Genomic DNA, 18274 nt, shown 5'->3' on the forward strand with positions numbered 1-18274 from the left:
TAGACTTATATATTTTATAGGCGGTGCTTATCGAATACCCGTAACCGGGAAATCGGCACTTTCTCTATGGTTTACATGCAAATCTCGTACGGAGTACAATTGGTAACAATGATGTGTGCTTATTGGAGCCTCTTTTCATTTCTCGGGTTTCTCGGGTTTCTCGGCAATCTTGAACATCACAGCAAACTCTCATTATTACCCCCGTGACGCCACGCTTCCGGTCTTTTAAGTGGGGTTAAATCCGGCAGGTCCGAGTTCTTTAAACTGCGAGAAAACCGAGAAAATCGAAATTAACTCTCTTCCCACTGTTGACGTGTCAGTCATCTGAATCGCTATTCAACCTATCACCATGGAGTCCACAAGGAATCCTCGGCAAGTGGAGCGTAAGAGACGAAATCAAAAGCCTCGGGTTTTGTTTTCTTGCACGGCGTGTCGCGAGAAAAAGTATGTCAAGCCAAACTATTTATATCTTGATAGATTATGTGCATTGCCTATTCTGTGCACTGACCATTCATTCTAGGCTGAAATGCAATCGGAAACAGCCTTGCAATAACTGTTCAAAACAAACTCGGGACGGGTCTTGCCAGTACATTACGGAGCGCCTAGAGCACGAGGAGTCTCAGGGTATGCAATTCCGTTTGCAAGATGTTGAGAATAGACTGATATACTTGGAAAATTACCTTCAAACCTATCGAATGCTTGGTCCTAGCGCAAATGACACCTCTGGTGTTTGTGCCGACGATACACAGACTATGACCACGGAATCTATTCGTGGAGCGATTTCTCCAGATCCGCAAAGCTTGTCTAGTTCGAGAAGATACTTGTCCAACTATCTGCTGCAGGGACAGGAAGGTACTCGGTTCATCAACCCGTGCCATTGGCGCGTAATTATGTATAATGCTGTTTGTGGAACCCTCCCAATCATCCAGTGATCGCGATTAACTCCACAAAGGATCCTAACATCGTCAATAGACTCAACAATTGCAAAGCGGCAAATGTGAGATTGCTGAGAGAGAGAGGATTATTGATATGGAGACTAGCTCTTCTGGCCCGATCCTCCTCCGGGGCTTTGGAAATGGAACAACTGTTCAGGATCTTCTCGCATCGCTGCCCCCGCGGGAAAAAGCCGAAGAGCTGGTAATCCGCTGTCTTAGTTCTGGCGAACCCTTTTTGAGTGCGGCAAGCTCGGATGCTAAATCAATACGGTTAATGTGTTTCTGACATCTCTCTCAGTGAATATTCATCCCCCTACATTCAAAGCCGAGGTAATTCACCCACTATAGTCCGCTGTTGACAATTTGAGATCCTGACTGTAAGGCGAAGTATGAGGAATTTTGGAAAAATCCTTCCAAAGCCTCTCTGCCCTGGATCGCGCTTTTATTTGGCGTACTCTCCTTGGCAGTGATGATCGAACACACCAATAACTCGGCGACGGCCGAAATGCAATTACCGGAAACCTTTAGTCTTTACAAAACGCGATGCGCACTTGCCTTGACCATGTCAAACTACACTGTGCCTGGAAGAAATAAGATTGAGGCTCTGATTGTCTATCTAGGGGTCGAAGTTCTTCAAGCCAACAATCTAAAGACTGGTATTTCCGTCTTAGTAGGAGTTCCCATTAGATTGGCTGTCACGATGGGCTACCACCGAGACCCACGAATCCATTCTCAACTTTCGATTTTCGATAGTGAAATGAGACGTCGGACATGGCTTTTGATCCGCGTTATAGATCTCATTCTTGCAGGGCAGACAGGTATTCCTCCAGTTATTATGCGTGGCCTGGGCGATACAATCAATCCTCGCAACCTTTTTGATCATGATCTTGGTCCTTCACTCACTGTTCTACCGCCTCCACGCCGAGAAAGCCAAGACAGGATGAGCAATATTTCATACATGATATCTATGGAAAAGATGCTATCCATGGCCTATGAAATCACAGATATCGCTTCTGAAGGGATATTGGATCCCGAGAGAACCGTGCGCCTAAATGAGCGACTAGAGGCGACCTGGAATGAACTTTCTTTGCCATTTTATACGAGGACTTCAACAAATGAGGATGATACGCGAATAAAGTTACTGTCACTCGAGATGACTAGGCAACGAGCGTGTTGCATTTTACATCGTCAGTATCTGGTGGCTCCAAGAGCAGACCGCAATGACGAGATTTTCCGCGCGGCCTGCGTGAATTCTGCCCGCAGAATTCTTGAGTGCCAGTCTGAACTTTTTCAGGGAATATTTGGTATGCCACAGAATCGACATCGCGCGTGGTTCGGTGTCTCGCGTTCTGTCTCCGACTGCATGACTGCCGCCATGGTTATATGCCTTGAGGTGATCAACAGAAGCAAAACTGATCATCACATGAATGAGGCTATCCGAGCCGAACTCATAGAATTACTAAAAGCCTCGCGTGCGAGCTGGAATTTCTGCCCAAGGCCATCACCGGAGACCGCTAAGGCGGCCGAGATAGTGGCAATGATGCTCTCTTTGGTGGAGGCTGATCGAATGAAGAGTCAAATAAACTCTTCACATTCAACTTTATCGTCAATGCAGAATTCAAAGCACGCTCTCCAGGCTCCAATTTCAGCGGATTCCTCTTTTTCAGAGCCATGCATCCCAGGTCTTTTCAGTAACATCCAAAATGATGGTTCTACAATCGAATTGTTTGATTGGGTATGGTCCGCTTGATCGGCTACATGGACCGTAACTAACCATTGAAATAGGGACTTTGGGACCGTGAGATCCAGCAACTGAATGATGTAGCCATTGCTGAGAATTTCCTGGAATAAGAACAATTGGCATAAAGATGGATAAATTTAAGGCGCATGTCGAGATCCACAGGTTCCAAAAATATAAGTAGCAGCCATGCAGGCTTCATGACCTCTCATTAATGGAGCACAGATAGTGTGTAAAAAATCTGGTGTAGAATCGGTACGGTACAACGAAACAATTTTCTGGAAAATCATTCTCAATGGTGCTGCGTTGATCGATCATACAAAGCTACCGTCCGCGAAAGGACCTGCAGACGGGTTTACTATGGCGGAAAGGCTGCAACCAAGAAGTTCATGGAAGATGCTGGATATGGGTTGGGTGCAGAAAACCAACGTCAATGCCGTATTTTCTGGAAAAACCTATTCGAAATGCGTGAAGCCGGCATTGACAAAGTCCTCTACTACCGCACCAAAGCATTCGACAGCTACTGCAAAGGATATCCTAAGACGTCAGAAATCTCTCTTGTGGATGCAATCAAGAAGTGGGAGACCCAATATAGACCTCATATCGAACAACTGGAAACGCGGGTTCTCAGACTCGGCAAAGGTGACTTGACGCGCCTATCCGATCTTGACAACCCCCAGGTCGCAGAGAGGCTGAAAGTTCACGAGTCCTCTTGGAACAACGCCAGAAATGAATGGCCTTAACTAGCGAAGAAGAAAGCTTTAAGTGAAAGGGTTTGCAGAATTTCACTCCTGATGTAATATGCGGACCCTACGACATCCAATTAGCATTAGAATCTGGGGGAGATAAGTCCGCATTTACTTTTCTCCTGCCTAAAGATGGCAGCTCTTTGTTCGTCTGTTCCATCGTCCCCGTGCGCGAGGGAGACGTTCTAGGCATATTTGCTGGTAAGATTCGTTTTTCGGAAGACTGGAGTGCCACCCACGGTATCCGCGGTCTTATCGACAATCTGTGGCTAGACTACTCACAAGTCACTGGTACGCTGAACCAAATACTGGTCTCAGAACCTGGTGGTCCCGCAAACGTCCGCCTACAGTGGGAAGTAATCCATGATGATATTGGGACCGATAACTGCACCTCATGGAGAGTCTCTGTGAAAGCTACTAAGCCAATAATGCCGTTCAACCCTCTCATTCGTGTGGCTACTCAGCAAGAGCAATATGTGCTGCATTCATCCTCTGAGACCGCAAAGGGGGGCTTTCTCAAACTTTGCGAAGCGGACTGAAAAAGTTCAAGTACTGGGTTTCTCGAAATCGCCTTGACCAAAACACACTGACAATCTCTTTTCTGGCCCCACTGCCAAGGCCTTAGCGCAGTTCATTCATTGAGCAGGCCTCTTTAAGTTGAGGACGATTGTACAGTGGCCGTTCATTAGTATTTGCACCGTGGTACTTCCGTCCTACACCGCCAATTCTCTACCGCCTGCCTGCATGCTGGGCGTTACGATGTCCTCGTGAGCCTCTTTGAGCCAGGGAGTTAATAAGGTAGCTAGAATCGGCCATAAGAATTGGCTGGCTTGGACATACAGAAGTTATCTACAAAGTACAGGTGATCGAGCAAGCTAAATCAGTAATGGCTAGTATTGCAATGAGTGGGGATTCTAGTGGGAGAACCAATCAGTAGGATTGACAGATTGAATTGATTGATTGTAGATAAAATGAGTGGCAGGCAGAGGGTATGTTAAATACACATCTGCAGAGTTGGTCCATAGTTGATATGTGGATGGGACCAATTCCTCCGTGTCTTAGAGGTCCCATGGGATACTCGAGAGTGACTTGAAAGTGTTGTCTCGGAACCCCGTACTTTTCATACAAAACACAAAGAAAGGCGGGGGACGAAGGAAACCAATAGGAGGCAGCTGTAAGTAACTGCTCCACTTTCCTCGACAACAGCTCAACCTGCCCCTTTTCTACATTCCCTCATAGGTTTTCCTTTCTCAATCAATCACATATTTTCTGATGATTCCGGTAGTCCTCATTCGCCACCATGTTTACTAGTTCGTACGCTTTTAGCTGGCTCTGACAGAACACTACTTAGGGCTGTATTGGCAGTATAAATACAGTGGCGCCGCAAAAGTCTGTGACCCCCCTGGTTGACCGCCAGTAGTACCGCCTACCTATTATAGCCTACTAAATCTCCTGGACGCGTGGTCGCGACCGTCGCGTATCGCGTTATATGTAATATTTTGATATTATTCAACCACGTCTACACTATGCCTCGCACAAGGGCAGGTTTACCAGTGCCTAGCCCTCCAACGCCTAGAGGGCCTATTCCTACTGCGCCTAGGCCTCCTACTCCACCTCCAAGCGACCAGCCAAGACGCAAGAACTGCGAATTAGATGTGAATCTACGCACTCAGATCACTACATTAAAAGATGTTGCAAAGTGGTCTTATCGTCAGATCCACGCAAAATATCCAGATATACCGCTCTCAACTATCAAAATGACTTGTTTAAGGTCTCGAATTCGCCATAAGGAAGAGTCCTGTAAACGATCTGAGCGCCCAAAGATCTTAAACGAAGATGACCGTCAAAAGATCCTCCAGAAGGTCCACGAAAATCCTCGAGCTTCATACGATGATCTACTCTCTGAGGTTAATCATAAGTGCAAGAAAGATTCAATTGCACGTCTACTCTCTATTGAAGGTCTCCTGAAGTGGCGAGTGATGAAAAGGCCATATCTAAAACCTGAGCATGCGGCTGCACGACTCTCCTGGGCTTTACGGTATCAACACTATACTGAGGAAGATTATGACAGAGTATTCTGGTCTGACGAGTGTACAGTTGAACGTGGCTTCGGCCTCCGGCCTGCGTATCCCCTCGTCCGGCATGGGCAGTCCATTTAGCGCATTTTACTAGTGTATTATATTGACGCGTGCTAATTGGCTAACCTCAGTAATGATACAGTACCCAAAAATCAAAGTAATCAATTAAACCTAATTCGAACTAGCTATTGTCTATGGAATTCATCCCAACATTGCCCTTTCGCACATAGGAGCACACGGTGCACACCACATTGTACACAACCTGATCTTGATCGATTAGCCTGCTGGCCCCTTTTACCCTTCTGCCTATGATACTGACACCATATACAAGCCATTCGCTTATCGAATTGAATTCGCTGGTGGCTTGTACTAGTCACTGGTGCAGGTCTTGGTTTTGCTGCAAAGGCAAAGAGCTCTTTGTAGAGCTTCTTCCGAAAATCTAGTTGACTAGGTAGATCACTACTACTAGCCCCCTGCTGCTTTTTAAAGATATATTGAATGCGATAGGCATTAACAATTGCAGCGTCGATAAGGAAGAAAAAAATAGGAAACCATACACGCTCAGTCTTCCGATGGATCTCATAAGAAGCCCGATACTGATTTGCAATATCTACACCACCGGGCCGTGGGAACATCTGACCACGTCTATCTCAGTAACACTTTGACTGATTAATTTAATTTGCACTCCAGAACCGGTTGTTATAACGGGCAATGTTTTCCTCGAACATCTCGACCCAACTCTTGGAGCGATTGTCGGCTTGAGTTATACAGCATCAGCAACGATATATGAAGTTCGTAGCCGTATGGAGTGCGCTCAACGCGTCGGAGGGAGGTATCTAGAATTCCTGGCTTCCATCGCAGGAGGAAGTGAGTGACTGCGTTTCGGAACTCGGAGCCGTCATATTAGGTCTGGTGTCAACGCAGAATTGAGAGAAGCCCCATCACGGAAGGCTAATGAAATGATTTGGTTGATTGGGAAGTACACCAGTTGGTAATCACAATGAAGAATTCGGTTCTGAGAAGAAGGATCAGCGTCAGCAACAGCTAGATGTCTAGGGGAGGTGGATTGAAGATGCCCCTGCCGATCAGCGTCTTCTGGCCGGCCTTTTGAGATTGCGAAACTCGATGATTGCACAGAGGTCGCGTCTGTTATCTGGGTCTCTAAAGTGAAGGAGCTTCTCTGTTTGTCTGATTCCCATGGTATGGAGTGGACGGGAGGAGGAAAGAAGAGAGAGAGGGGAAAAGAAGGATCTATCTAGCTACGCTGTCTCCATGGGTGCCTGGTACATCTCAGGCCACCAAACAAGTTTTCAACTTCACTCAATCTGGTCTGAAAGAGTAAACGTTTGCTAAAATTAGCTGGTGCCTGCCCTCAAATGCCCTACATAAATATCGGACTTCCTAACTAGCTAAAAATTATGAAATCTGGAGTTTTATAGGACATGCTGATAAAGAGTTATATACAATCTTATACCAGGTGTCTAGCTCCATTCCAGAGGGGTTCTCGGATAAATACCTAGCAAGCCACACTTATATCCACCAAGTTTCTGATTTCTGACATTGTTCTTCCACTGTCACCCATGCGATATGTCCAAGTACGTGAAAATTCCAAGGTAATTCAAAAACAACGTCTTCTCACAACACAGGTGACTCCCACTATAATGGAAAGAAAAGCAACGATCGCTATCAAACTATCCATCCTTATATGGTCCGCTATATAATTAAGGGCCCGCCCATCCGATCCATGCCATGACCTGCCTGCCTTGTGCTGTATCACCGCCGTTGAATATCTATCGTCCAACAGGCCCAGATTGTCTTGTAGGCTGCCGTATAGCCATGCGTACTTTCGAAATGCCGCCGTCACCATCGTAGGCCCTGTGGACCAGAAGACTTGTAGGTATGGCAGTGGGATGAATCGAGACGTCGCACCGCTGCGGCGCTTACCCTCGTATAGCACCCACTGGAGGAATGGGGAACCGGGCGCCGCCATAAAAAAATGGTTGCTCAGCCCTCCGGTGCCCGTCATAGGGGCGAATATAGCCTCTAGATTGAGACTTTGGAGACATTGTATATTGGTGGCCGAGGTCGGGTAAACGTCGAGGTCTGCGTATATTCCTCCCTCCGCATGGATGACAAGCAGCCTTGCGATGTCCGCACGTTGTACGTTTTGGGGATAGGCTTCGTACGTCGATAAAAGCCAAGCGTAGCTTCCATTGATGAGTTGGAGGATATCATCGTCTGTCCAAAGCTTGATTGTGTAGTTTAGGGGCTCGAGAGCGTGCTTCCACCGGTCGTGCGATGCGTCCATTTCTGTAGAGTAGGTTCGGAGGTCGTTTGTTTTCCATATTTGATGAACAACGTTAGGGATTTGTGGGACGGCAACAGAATGAGAGTCGTTGGGGTGTTCAAAATCAGAGATAGCGCACGCAGTAATTACGTCGATCGAAGCGGACAGCTCGCCGGGGTTGGAAAAGGGGTTTGCGAAGTCGAGCAGATGAATGAGGAGTATGAGAACGAGGGACACGATTCCGACAGCGATGAACTTGGTCCGTCCTTTCCCCCAGATAATGATCATCATAGTTTTTCGAGTTATATGAGTGGATAGATTCCAGTGTGAAACACATGAAGCAATAAGAACTGCGAATGAGATGAAAGCCTAAATTGCGATAGGCAAAGAGTAGGGTTTCGTAAGAGACTGCTCGTTTGTTCAAAAAAGGGAATAATAGCATTTTAGTATGGATGCAAAGAATAAGATAAGGAGTCTCTGGTTGAATTTACGAAACAATACTGTACTCACGGTATGTGCTAATATCTACTCTCAATAGCCTAGAAAGAGCACTAGAGTACTAGAATATTCCTGTATAACGGCCATTCCAGGAGCACTTCGAACACTATCCTATGCACTTCATATATCTCATTGCGTGACGACGATTTGATTGGGAAGACTTGCTAGATATTCAAGTGCAGTTCTCGTTGTCATACAAGCAGGAGGTAGAATACCAGAACAGAAGGCGTAATCCCATACCAATACCAAATGAGACAGCCCTCTTGGCACAGTATACTGTTCGGCAGACCCTCCCGCTCCGTGTTTCCGGGATCGACAGGGTTGTAGTGGTATATTATAAGTTCCGGTGACTCAAATACGGTTGCCTATCTAAACTTAGCTATCAGCTTAATTCTCCTAAGTTCCAGCTTCCCCAGACAGGGTTCACGAGGCAATTGCTCGTAGGGGGACTCAGTTAGAAGGTCCAATAGGTGATTACATCTGTCTCTGCTTGATGAAACATCACCATCAAACCAGACATTACTTGTATGTTTGATTAACAGGCTACTAAAGTAAAATACCTATGAATATCAAGTCCCCACGGCGTCTATATAAACGAAAGCAAATATAGATAGATCGTCGATAATCACCTGTTGACGGCCTGCCACTCCGCCTCTCCGCCTGTTTAGGCAGGGCCTGGTGCTTTGGATGGCTTATTATTCTTCCATCATTATACGCTTCAGTCAAAATAAAACTTAATGACTTTTCTCCCTTTTGCATCTTCGTCACAGGCGTATATTACTCTTCCTCATGTTGGCGGTGGATCCCCGTCTCAGTGCCATACATGGATATGTTTGCGGTGAGAGCCAACCGACTTAGGTTCAGGACATTTTCCGCGGTGTTGTAGAAGTTCCATATTTGGAAATTTCAAAGACATCTCTTGGTCCATAGAAGATACGGGAAAAGAGCAACCTTGACCCCCATCCTATGTATTTATATAAAAAAAGCATAATACCGATTATCACGGTGAAACATCGGTATTTAGGCACGGGGTATCCAGTTTTTGTAAACCCCATACGTTCCCACGCTATACTTCCGTCCAAGACCTAACATGGACCGGGCTAGAATTTCAGTCCAATTGAAGTACTTCTCGATTGACAATTTATGTGGTAAATTGCATGAGCGACGTGACAATCTATAAATGAATTCAATATATCTGAACGGAAAAATACCCAATATTAGAGGCAAGTAAACTTCTAAGCTTTTACAAAATAGGCAAGCATATATTAGCAATCTCTTGATGTACACATTTTGATTTGTAATAATAACCATAGGTCCGTTCCCACTTAAACCAGAGAATTCTCGGAATATAATCTAGGCAGCCACTTCACACCTTCTTTATTCCAATGGTAGTGCTGTAAAATGCCAAGGATCTGCAAGGACTTACGGGGAAAGGACCCCGGTAATAAACACTCCAGTGAACCAGGCCAGCCCCCAACTATATCGACAAGCTGACCAGGATGACCTTGGTTGAAGATACAGTTCGGGGTTTTGCCTATCTCCGGCTCCCAGCATACGCGCCTTTTAATCCTAAATCCGGGAAAACAGCCACCAAAGTCTATGCGAATTAGCTAATGATCTCCATTTTGCGGCTTGTGCCGCACCTCCCCATAGAGCCAGGATTCAGCCGGCCAGGGTGTAGGTGCGGCATATTATTGTATATTACCTTAGCCGTAGTAAATTGCTGCGTGGCACGTTCGAATTCCTCCAAATCTTTTTTAGTCTCGGCCATTCCTACTGGCGCGAAGCCCTTCTGTGGACCACTGTGACCTTTAACCACAAATTTGGGCTGGTCCCTTATCAAAGGCGGTGATTCATGCCAATCACGCTTCCTTAGTAGATGACTCGTCGAGATACGGATGAGTAATGAGTACTGCCGTATACTGAGTAGCCAGCCACCACCGGATCGGTCGACGGCATCCGGAGTGCGGTGATATTGTCGCAATCGGTGTGGCCGATTTGGATCACCATCACTTTCTCACCTTCGAGCTCAAGCTGATCGTCTTGGAGTGGGTCAGCAAGTACAAGCTTCTCCGAGATTTCTGTTGTAATTTAGAGAAATGGTTATTCTTCTTGTTTCTGACGGGGTTCAAGAGGCCATATTTATACAATATGAAGTCCAAGTTGATTGAAAATCAAGGAAGGAAGAGAGAGATTGGTCCGCTGTCCGTTTCTCTAAGACTTGACTAATCCTCAGCCGAGGCAGGAGGGAGCTTGCTGGTTGTTAATAACCAGTAAATTTCACTTTCGGGGGTTTTTTTTTGATGAGTAAAAAACACGGACAAAAACGTTTTGCTCGGCGGGTCAACGCCTGCTGATAGTCCGGGCTGTCAAAAGGTTGTACGCCTGTATCAAAATTTCGAGTCCTCAGTATATTGTTCTTCGAGTACTTGTTAGAAAAGGCGTCGATTTGACATATCAGCACCGATGCCTCGGTAATCGAACGGGGTCAATCGTTCATTTGAGAACGACCTAAATCGGTCGTGCTTAATATTTGAACGGTTGCGAGACCCAATCATTAGACGAGAATCTACTATGCACCTTTGCCGAGGAAACCCTATTCGGCCATCTACACAATACACGATGATTTTACCCCAGCGATCTCAGGTACGTACAGCAAGGTTGTGCTAACAGTTTCCAGTTACCCTCGCGTAGTGACTGATTCAGTGGATCCACTGATCGGCCAACTTTCGTTTGGCCGTTAGTGTGGCAAATTTTTCTGGTGGAGCACATCTTTTTTTATAGTGCCCTGAAACAGACGATATGAGAGGAAGGGACTTCATTCGGCGCAAATTTTTGCCTGCCTTCTCACCTAAAGTGCGTCGCTCACCTCTACACATTATTGACCAATTGCCTTTCCCTTTCGGGTATAGCGCTTTCTATAAATGCGGGTCCTCTTACTCCCATCTTAGCCTTCTGGTTGGTAATTACTCATGCATTAGGGTTAGATCGGTACCTATATTACTGGATTGTGACCCATATAACTCCACAACAATACAACTACTATACACATGCTACAGGAATTCCTCTAGTTCGCCAATTTGAGGCAAGCGAGACCAAGTCTCTTATTCGTACTGCAAACGTTTGACAAATTCAGGTCAAAGATTTCTTTCGGGTCTCGGGGATTATACTTATGTCCGCTATTTTCCGGAGCCTATTCCTGGATCATTACAAGGATCAAACTGATCGCTGCTAAGGGGATGGAGTATTCCGTCTGCGCTTTGAGTTTCGTACAAGCCAAACAGTCTGGCTGAAAGGATGCGCTAATCATGCGAGTTGTGAAGGGTTGAGCGCAAGTGCGTGCATGCACGATTCGCAGCCAACTAGTGCTAGTAACGAGGAGCTGGTATTGATCCAAGGGTGAATTCTGTTCTGTTTGTGTCCATTATTCTTGCTAGGTTCAATCTAAGGCATGAGTTATCAAGTGATATACTTGCTTCTAGAATGACAGATATTCAGCAATTCCTGAGGCATTGTCGCTTCTATACTTTAAATCGATTTGATCATGACCCAATCTTCCAGCCTAGAATTTCCCAACGTGAATGCCATCTCCCCAGCCTTTAAGTATCCAGTGCTCTCATATAGGCGTTCAGCTTTGAGATTTGGCTTCCATGATGCGAGCCAAATATTCTTGCCTCCCATACCCCTCGCTTCCTTCTCTGCTCGCGCCAACAGACGCTTTCCGATCCCTAGCCCTTGGCAACTTTCACTGACATACAACCGCTGCAACTGAATCTTGTTTTCCATCTTGTCGATGCATCTCTCGGACGTACCGCGTCTGAGCTGGAGGAACCCGACAAGAGATTCGTCCTTCATAGCTACCACAAAAGTAACAGAAGGGTCTCTTAAGTCGGTAGCAATACTTTTTGGCGAATATGCTTCGGAGAGATAGGTTGTCAGGTCATTGAGAGGCAGCAGTGGTGCGAAGGCCGATGTAAAAACACGCGCCCCTAAGTTGGCAATGGCCTCATTGTCCCCCATATGGGCATAACGGTAAGAAACCTGGCTTTCCGGCATTTTGAATGGTTTGTGGTCTAGTCACATCCGGGAAATGACCGCAAAAAACTTTTTTTGGTTTGAGACCAGTGAGCCTTTTATAAACACACTTCAAGACCCCACGTTTGATGACTCATATTCTCAGCCAATCAGGACTTCGCGCAGTGATGGAGCAGGCGCTCTGCGGAAGCTGAATTTCCATTCACACACGAGGCTTTCTGGGTCTTTTCGGTAACCTCTCAGGGCTTGGATTGCGCGAGATATGAGCGGCAGTCTGTATCACATTAACTACATCTCTTGATCCTAAGTCCTCGAACCATAGGAAAAGAGCTTACAATATGCACCAATCGCCGGATACATCGGCAGCCCGTATTCTACGCCATTCATCTGCAGTCCCTGTTCGTTTATCGTGCGCGAAGATAGGCCTGATTCCGCAAGCCGACAGTGGAAACATACTGTTCCACTAGTTTAGTTATCTGCTTGGGGGAGCAATGCCTACAACGAGGATCCGCTGAGCTATATCCACTACCTGATAGAATAGCGAATCAACAGCGAGGCTGCGGTGAAGTATCACACCGCCAGACCGCCCGCACGCAGCCTCTCCAGGCTCATGTCTTCAAGGCCTCCCTTAATGAGAACCGGGCGAACTACCTAAGATCGATTCGTCGTCTTTGGGCTTGGAGCAGAGCACTCCAAATAGGGTGCTTCTGTGCTAGCGTATGGAGTTTAACTTAACTATGGTTTTTCTGCGCGCGTTAACGGAGACGAAGATGGGTTGGGCCCCTAGAGCTCCGAAAGGAATATGAATAATATGAATTGCATAATATGAATATGAATAAGTCTCTTTGTTGAGATAAAATGATTGTATTGGGTTAAGTTCACACATTTTTCGGAGGTGGGACTCATCTATTTACATATCTCTTGGTAGTCTCCGCCATATGATTTGACCACCGTGATACTCAACAAATGGATTTATTCATATTCGCATTCATTTATTCCTTTTGGAGCCCTAGGCTTCTACTGATTATCTACCCGATATGCGTAAGGTGAAGGTCCGAGAGATGGTTCTAGAGGCCTAAGAAGCTGTGCCATATTGGATGCTAGACATAGCCGAATCGATGCCTCAGCGCGGTCAGAAGGTCATTGACAATGACGGTGGCAGAATAGGTGGCAGTGGCAGAATTTTATAGAATGTTATGTTGGTTCTGGCAAAATTGAAGTAGAGCCTTGTAGCGGGTTGTGATACCCCTCTACGCTGCGTAAACACGGCCATCTCGTCTAACATGGCTTGGTCCGGAATATTCGGCAGTCCCAAGTCCGTAATTTCCAGAGCTTTGTCGAGTGATTGTGACTCCGTCTCCGAGTATCCTTTTTCAACTGCAAACTAATGACTGCTTCCCTGTGCTGAAAAAGCAGTCGCTAAGTTTTGTAAAACTCTAGCGACCGAAGATGTTGCTCTTTGCCGCGGGGTAAATGACCAGATTCACAACGTAGATGTCAAGCCCACCTTGAGCGGCTGCATAACCATTGGGGTAATAAGGCCCCTAATAAGGCCCCCGGGGGGGGAGGGGTTAAAAGACAGATAACGTAATCCACCACACCTCGGTATCAGATGCTCTGATCAACATAACTGAAAAGGGAGTTTAGAGAAGTGATCCGCGTACCCACACCTCGGTTCCCAACCAGCTTTTTTTTTGTTGGCTAGATGACCCACCCTTCCCATGTGTTCCAAAACTTGAATATGATATAAGACTCACCGGGTGGTGTGCGAGTGGTGGAAGATGTGCTTGACATCCATTTGCCCATAACTCTTCTATATTGCAACTTATGATGGCTTCCCCAATGCGTAACCCAAAGGACTCGATGACGTCCACATGGCGTTCGTGGGATCGCTCGCAGTGGAATGCTGCCCACTGGCTTCTCGAGGTCCTGAACGTGCACCATCTCGATCTTGATCAAGAAGTCCCGGTTCATCGGAAGACGGAAAAGGTTCCTTATGCGACAGAGCTGCAGTTCCATCGTTGGGTTCTTATCCACGCTGGTCTTCCACTCGTCCTTCACCAACTTTACATCAGCTACTTCGGTCACCCTTCGGCGTTGGCGGTATTTGTTCTCTACAGTCTGGCCCTGGAATTCATTGCCGTGCATGAAACCCATGTTCTCCGCCGCGTCGGCCACAAGATCGGATTCTTCGACGGGGACAAGCATGCTCGCGACGGTGTACCTGACGTGGGTGTCGGGAAGACTGCGCAGACACTCATATCCGTGATCGCGCTCCGTCCAATGTTCACCGTCATCCTCGCTTATCGCGCCAATGAAGGCCCGTCATCGATCCGATGGGGATGGCTCATCTTCGAGACCGGCATATATGCTCTCGTGCTCGACTTCTGGTACTATATCTTCCACCGCTCCGCGCACGAGACGGAACACCTCTGGAAATTCCACCGCACCCACCACCTGACCAAGCACCCTAACCCTCTCTTAACCGCGTATGCGGACACGGTGCAAGAGTTTATCGACGTTGTCGGCACACCTCTCATCACGTACGCCACAATGAAGCTGATGGGATTTCCCATGGGCTTTTACGAGTGGTGGATATGCCAGCAATACGTGATGTTCACGGAGATTCTGGGCCATAGCGGCTTGCGCATGATCGCCACGGCGGTGAATCCCTGGACGTGGCTGCTAAGGTTGTACGACATGGAGCTCGTTATTGAGGACCATGATCTTCATCATCGCAAGGGCTGGAAGAACAGCCATAATTACGGCAAACAAACCCGGGTATGGGATCGGCTGTTCAACACGTCTATTCCTCGGGTGGAGGGGCACCGGTACAATATCGACTATGTCAACACGGCGGAAATCCCCCTGTTGTAACAGCCACCAGTACTGCTTTTAAGTGCGCATGCAACCTGTTGCTCGACTGGTTTCTGGATCAAGATATTCGAGACCGTCCTTGTTCTACCATCGGGGAGAACCTTGGAAGCCGAGGGTGGGATAGTTATGAACGTAAACGGAATAATTAAACGATAAAAGGTATCAATTGAACATCTGGATTTTCGAATTTCCACGGGTTCTTAGGTTCTATTTGTAAAATCTACCAAGGTCCAATGGGGAGACTTTGGAATTACTTGCAAGTCAATGATCGAAGTGAACTTCTAACGCAGATCGCAAATTGTCCATAACCCCGTGATTGGTGAAGGAATAGACGGTCTTTGTCTGTGTAATATGCCAAAGTATGCTACTTGATTCGGACGAGAAGGAAGGACGTGATTCCAAATCCCGAAAACAGCTTGTGAACTTTGCCTTTTTGAAACCCAGGTAAAATGGCAACCTACAAGTCAAGATGCCAGTCAGATTCCGGCCGACATAATACCAAGAGGAGACCAATGAAATAAAGGATCAGAAGCGGAAAGAAAGAACATTAGATGTGACTGCGAGCAAGGGCAGATGTGAGACGATTCCATGAGCTCTAACAGAGCCAGACAAAGCTTTTTAGTGTGGGCATGTTGTAGCGACAAATGTCGTACTATTCAACTGCAACACAAGCTTCTCCTGAGCGCGACCTCGCACAACTGTCCCGTGGGCATTTTCCCCGTGATTCAAAAGTATTGATTTTTGCTGAAGAGACTGATTCTCGCACATATTACATGTTCTGCAACTCGGTTCTTCAACGAAAAGTTAGGATTCTTTAGGATTCCCGACTCAGAGAAAGCAGATCCTGGGTCGGTCTTCTCTAGACTTGGCCCGCACGGATTCTATCACTTGGTGGAGGATACTCAGTCATGTCTCCTCCAAAGGGCCGAGGTCGCTTTGCGGGATGTCAAGAAGTTATATCGTCGGATGCGGGGCGGGGATATGATTTAGTCGGTCGAGGCGTGGGAACGTCCTTATTCAACCCCGCAGAAAGCAGTAACTGCATTAATCGCATTGATCCGATGTTGATACTCCGCCTCGACAATGGCATCTGGCAAGGTCAGCATGGTGTCAATGACCATTATGAACTCCGGAGTTACAAAAGCCTGTAATATATGCTCTAGAGTGCACATCACCTTAGTATCCACCAATTTCCCTTCCAACTGTCGCTCGAGATCTATCGCAGGTTGGTTGCTCGTCTCTGTAGCGCTTCAGACTTTCATGGACAGCTTTAATTAGTTGCCGCTTGGCTTCCAGTGCCCGATCTTCGACGGTACACACCTTCCCCTGCAGCACGCTTCCTTTCCCTTCATCGGAAAAATCCTTTTCTTAAAGCTGTTTCGATCTGTCCACTGAAATCCGAATGCGCGGCCGGGCAAAGATGGATGGCAGTGTTGAATGTGGTATTCACCATCCCTACGAGGCGTTCTTGTCTTATAGAGTGCCCGCATAGGCGGAATAAGAACGAGAATATGGTGTATTTTTCACGGGATTGGCAGATAAGTATGGAGAATACTGCGTTGCTAGACCATCCGAACCTGCAACAGGCGCAAGTGGAAGGCCTCGCTTCGCCCTACCTTTTCTCTATCGGCCATGTCAACAGGTACATGCTCATATCCTGACACTGGCTTAAATGCTGATTGTTCTCAGAGCTTGGAGGTTGTGTGGTACTGCAACACAGTCTGCCATAACCACGGGAATCAACCTCAGAAGTGAGAGCGAATTCATTTCACACGTATCCAAAGAGATCCGATGTCGGTTGTGGTGGGCGTTATACTTGCTGGATTTTGCATTATGTGAGATGACTGGACGCCCGCCCAGTATGGCTAGGGACTTCTGCACGGCTCCCCTTCAGGTACATTGATATGCCAGATATCGTCCGGGACGCGATAAGTTTGAAAAAAAAAACATTATCGATGCTCAAAGAACAGTGGGCTCGGGGGACGTAGAGAATTTGGCGATTTGCTGACAACCTGCTTGCGCCGCCAATTGCGATATGTTAGAAGACGGTCTCAATGGACAAAGAATACACGATAGCTTGACTAACCTGCAGCTTCAGTGACATCCAAGGTAGATGGCTTTGCACATAGTGCTCGGCCCTGGACAGAAAAAAAGCAGGCTCAGGAATCAAATCTACCAACCTTCGGTCCAATAGGGAGGAGACAAACACTCCTGATAGCATGCAGCTCCGTGTATGTGTGAATGGTTCGTTCCAGCTCGCTCGTATATGTCGACAAGCTCAGTAACGCGGAGAGGGGTCAGGTGGGACTGTATCAGACGGTGGTTCTTGGGTCATGAGCCCTATTTTTAGCTAGGCTATCCTCGGTCTTATCCACTCGATTCGAAGCTGAGATGGTCATGTTAACTTGTTCTGCTAGAAATGACGGTACTTTCGCCTCACCTTCTCCTTACACGCAAACTTGGACTAACAACCTGGCCGTCTAAGAAGGTAAGGCTCACTGGCCATCTAGCAAGACGACGCCAGATGCCAACCGAGAACAATGAAGATCACCCACTGGAAGCCAAAAGTCCAAGCCACAAGGAGGCTGTCTTTTCACGCTATTTGAATGGCGAGAGACACACAGGGGTATAAGCTCATTGGAATTGGGCCTTGTATCAGGTAGACACATCAGCACATGACCTTATGCACAGAGTCGACTAAGAGAAAGAAGCGAGGTAGACGATATAAACCGTACGGTGACTCATCATAGATGCCACCAGTAGTCATAGTGGAGGGACAGAGCATTCGACCGTATAGATATAGGAGAGTTCGAGCAAACAAGAAATTTGCTCGCTTTGCATACGACTCCATTGACAGGAATGAGAGTGTGCTGTTATACGATCCGAGTCAGCAAGGCTTGATCCAGTTGTGCGAAATGTGTTGTTGTTCAGAGGTATGAATTGACTTGTTTTATCTCAGAGGGATACATGGGCCTATATATACAACAATGAGCCAAGTTGATTTCCAATCAACTTGGTCGTCCATATGGACAACTCGGAGTTAATTCCGACGGTGCGGCTTGGTTCCTGATCTGCACCAG

The 18274-nt window shown here is 46.9% G+C and overlaps 6 protein-coding genes across 6 annotated transcripts; 4 read left to right on the top strand and 2 right to left on the bottom strand.

Moving 5' to 3' along the window:
• Positions 1–306: 306 nt before the first annotated feature.
• On the top strand, positions 307–2786 carry N7471_013745 (uncharacterized protein; the record flags this gene model as incomplete). The annotated part of the gene is made up of 6 exons (XM_057286463.1): positions 307–444; positions 521–902; positions 973–1174; positions 1234–1265; positions 1324–2670; positions 2721–2786. Exons 1-6 carry the CDS (start codon positions 350–352, stop codon positions 2784–2786), a joined length of 2124 nt encoding a protein of 707 aa, XP_057128942.1. The 5' UTR covers positions 307–349.
• A 351-nt stretch (positions 2787–3137) lies between these two features.
• N7471_013746 (uncharacterized protein) lies at positions 3138–3958 on the top strand (the record flags this gene model as incomplete). The annotated part of the gene is made up of 2 exons (XM_057286464.1): positions 3138–3371; positions 3446–3958. 2 exons carry the CDS (start codon positions 3138–3140, stop codon positions 3956–3958), a joined length of 747 nt encoding a protein of 248 aa, XP_057128943.1.
• A 987-nt stretch (positions 3959–4945) lies between these two features.
• N7471_013747 (uncharacterized protein) lies at positions 4946–5578 on the top strand (the record flags this gene model as incomplete). The annotated part of the gene is made up of 1 exon (XM_057286465.1): positions 4946–5578. One exon carries the CDS (start codon positions 4946–4948, stop codon positions 5576–5578), a length of 633 nt encoding a protein of 210 aa, XP_057128944.1.
• A 1640-nt stretch (positions 5579–7218) lies between these two features.
• Positions 7219–8072, bottom strand: N7471_013748 (glycosyltransferase family 32 protein; the record flags this gene model as incomplete). The annotated part of the gene is made up of 2 exons (XM_057286466.1): positions 7219–7251; positions 7275–8072. The coding sequence occupies 2 exons, from the start codon at positions 8070–8072 to the stop codon at positions 7219–7221; spliced, it is 831 nt and encodes a 276-aa protein (XP_057128945.1).
• Positions 8073–11810: 3738 nt separating this feature from the next.
• N7471_013749 (GNAT family N-acetyltransferase) lies at positions 11811–12338 on the bottom strand (the record flags this gene model as incomplete). Its single annotated transcript, XM_057286467.1, has 1 exon — positions 11811–12338. The coding sequence occupies one exon, from the start codon at positions 12336–12338 to the stop codon at positions 11811–11813; it is 528 nt and encodes a 175-aa protein (XP_057128946.1).
• A 1809-nt stretch (positions 12339–14147) lies between these two features.
• On the top strand, positions 14148–15194 carry N7471_013750 (sterol desaturase family protein; the record flags this gene model as incomplete). Its single annotated transcript, XM_057286468.1, has 1 exon — positions 14148–15194. One exon carries the CDS (start codon positions 14148–14150, stop codon positions 15192–15194), a length of 1047 nt encoding a protein of 348 aa, XP_057128947.1.
• Positions 15195–18274: the final 3080 nt, after the last annotated feature.

This window comes from Penicillium samsonianum (assembly GCF_028829775.1).
Source record: "Penicillium samsonianum strain IBT 33392 chromosome Unknown utg000010l_segment0_segment0, whole genome shotgun sequence".
Classification (NCBI taxonomy): domain Eukaryota; kingdom Fungi; phylum Ascomycota; class Eurotiomycetes; order Eurotiales; family Aspergillaceae; genus Penicillium; species Penicillium samsonianum.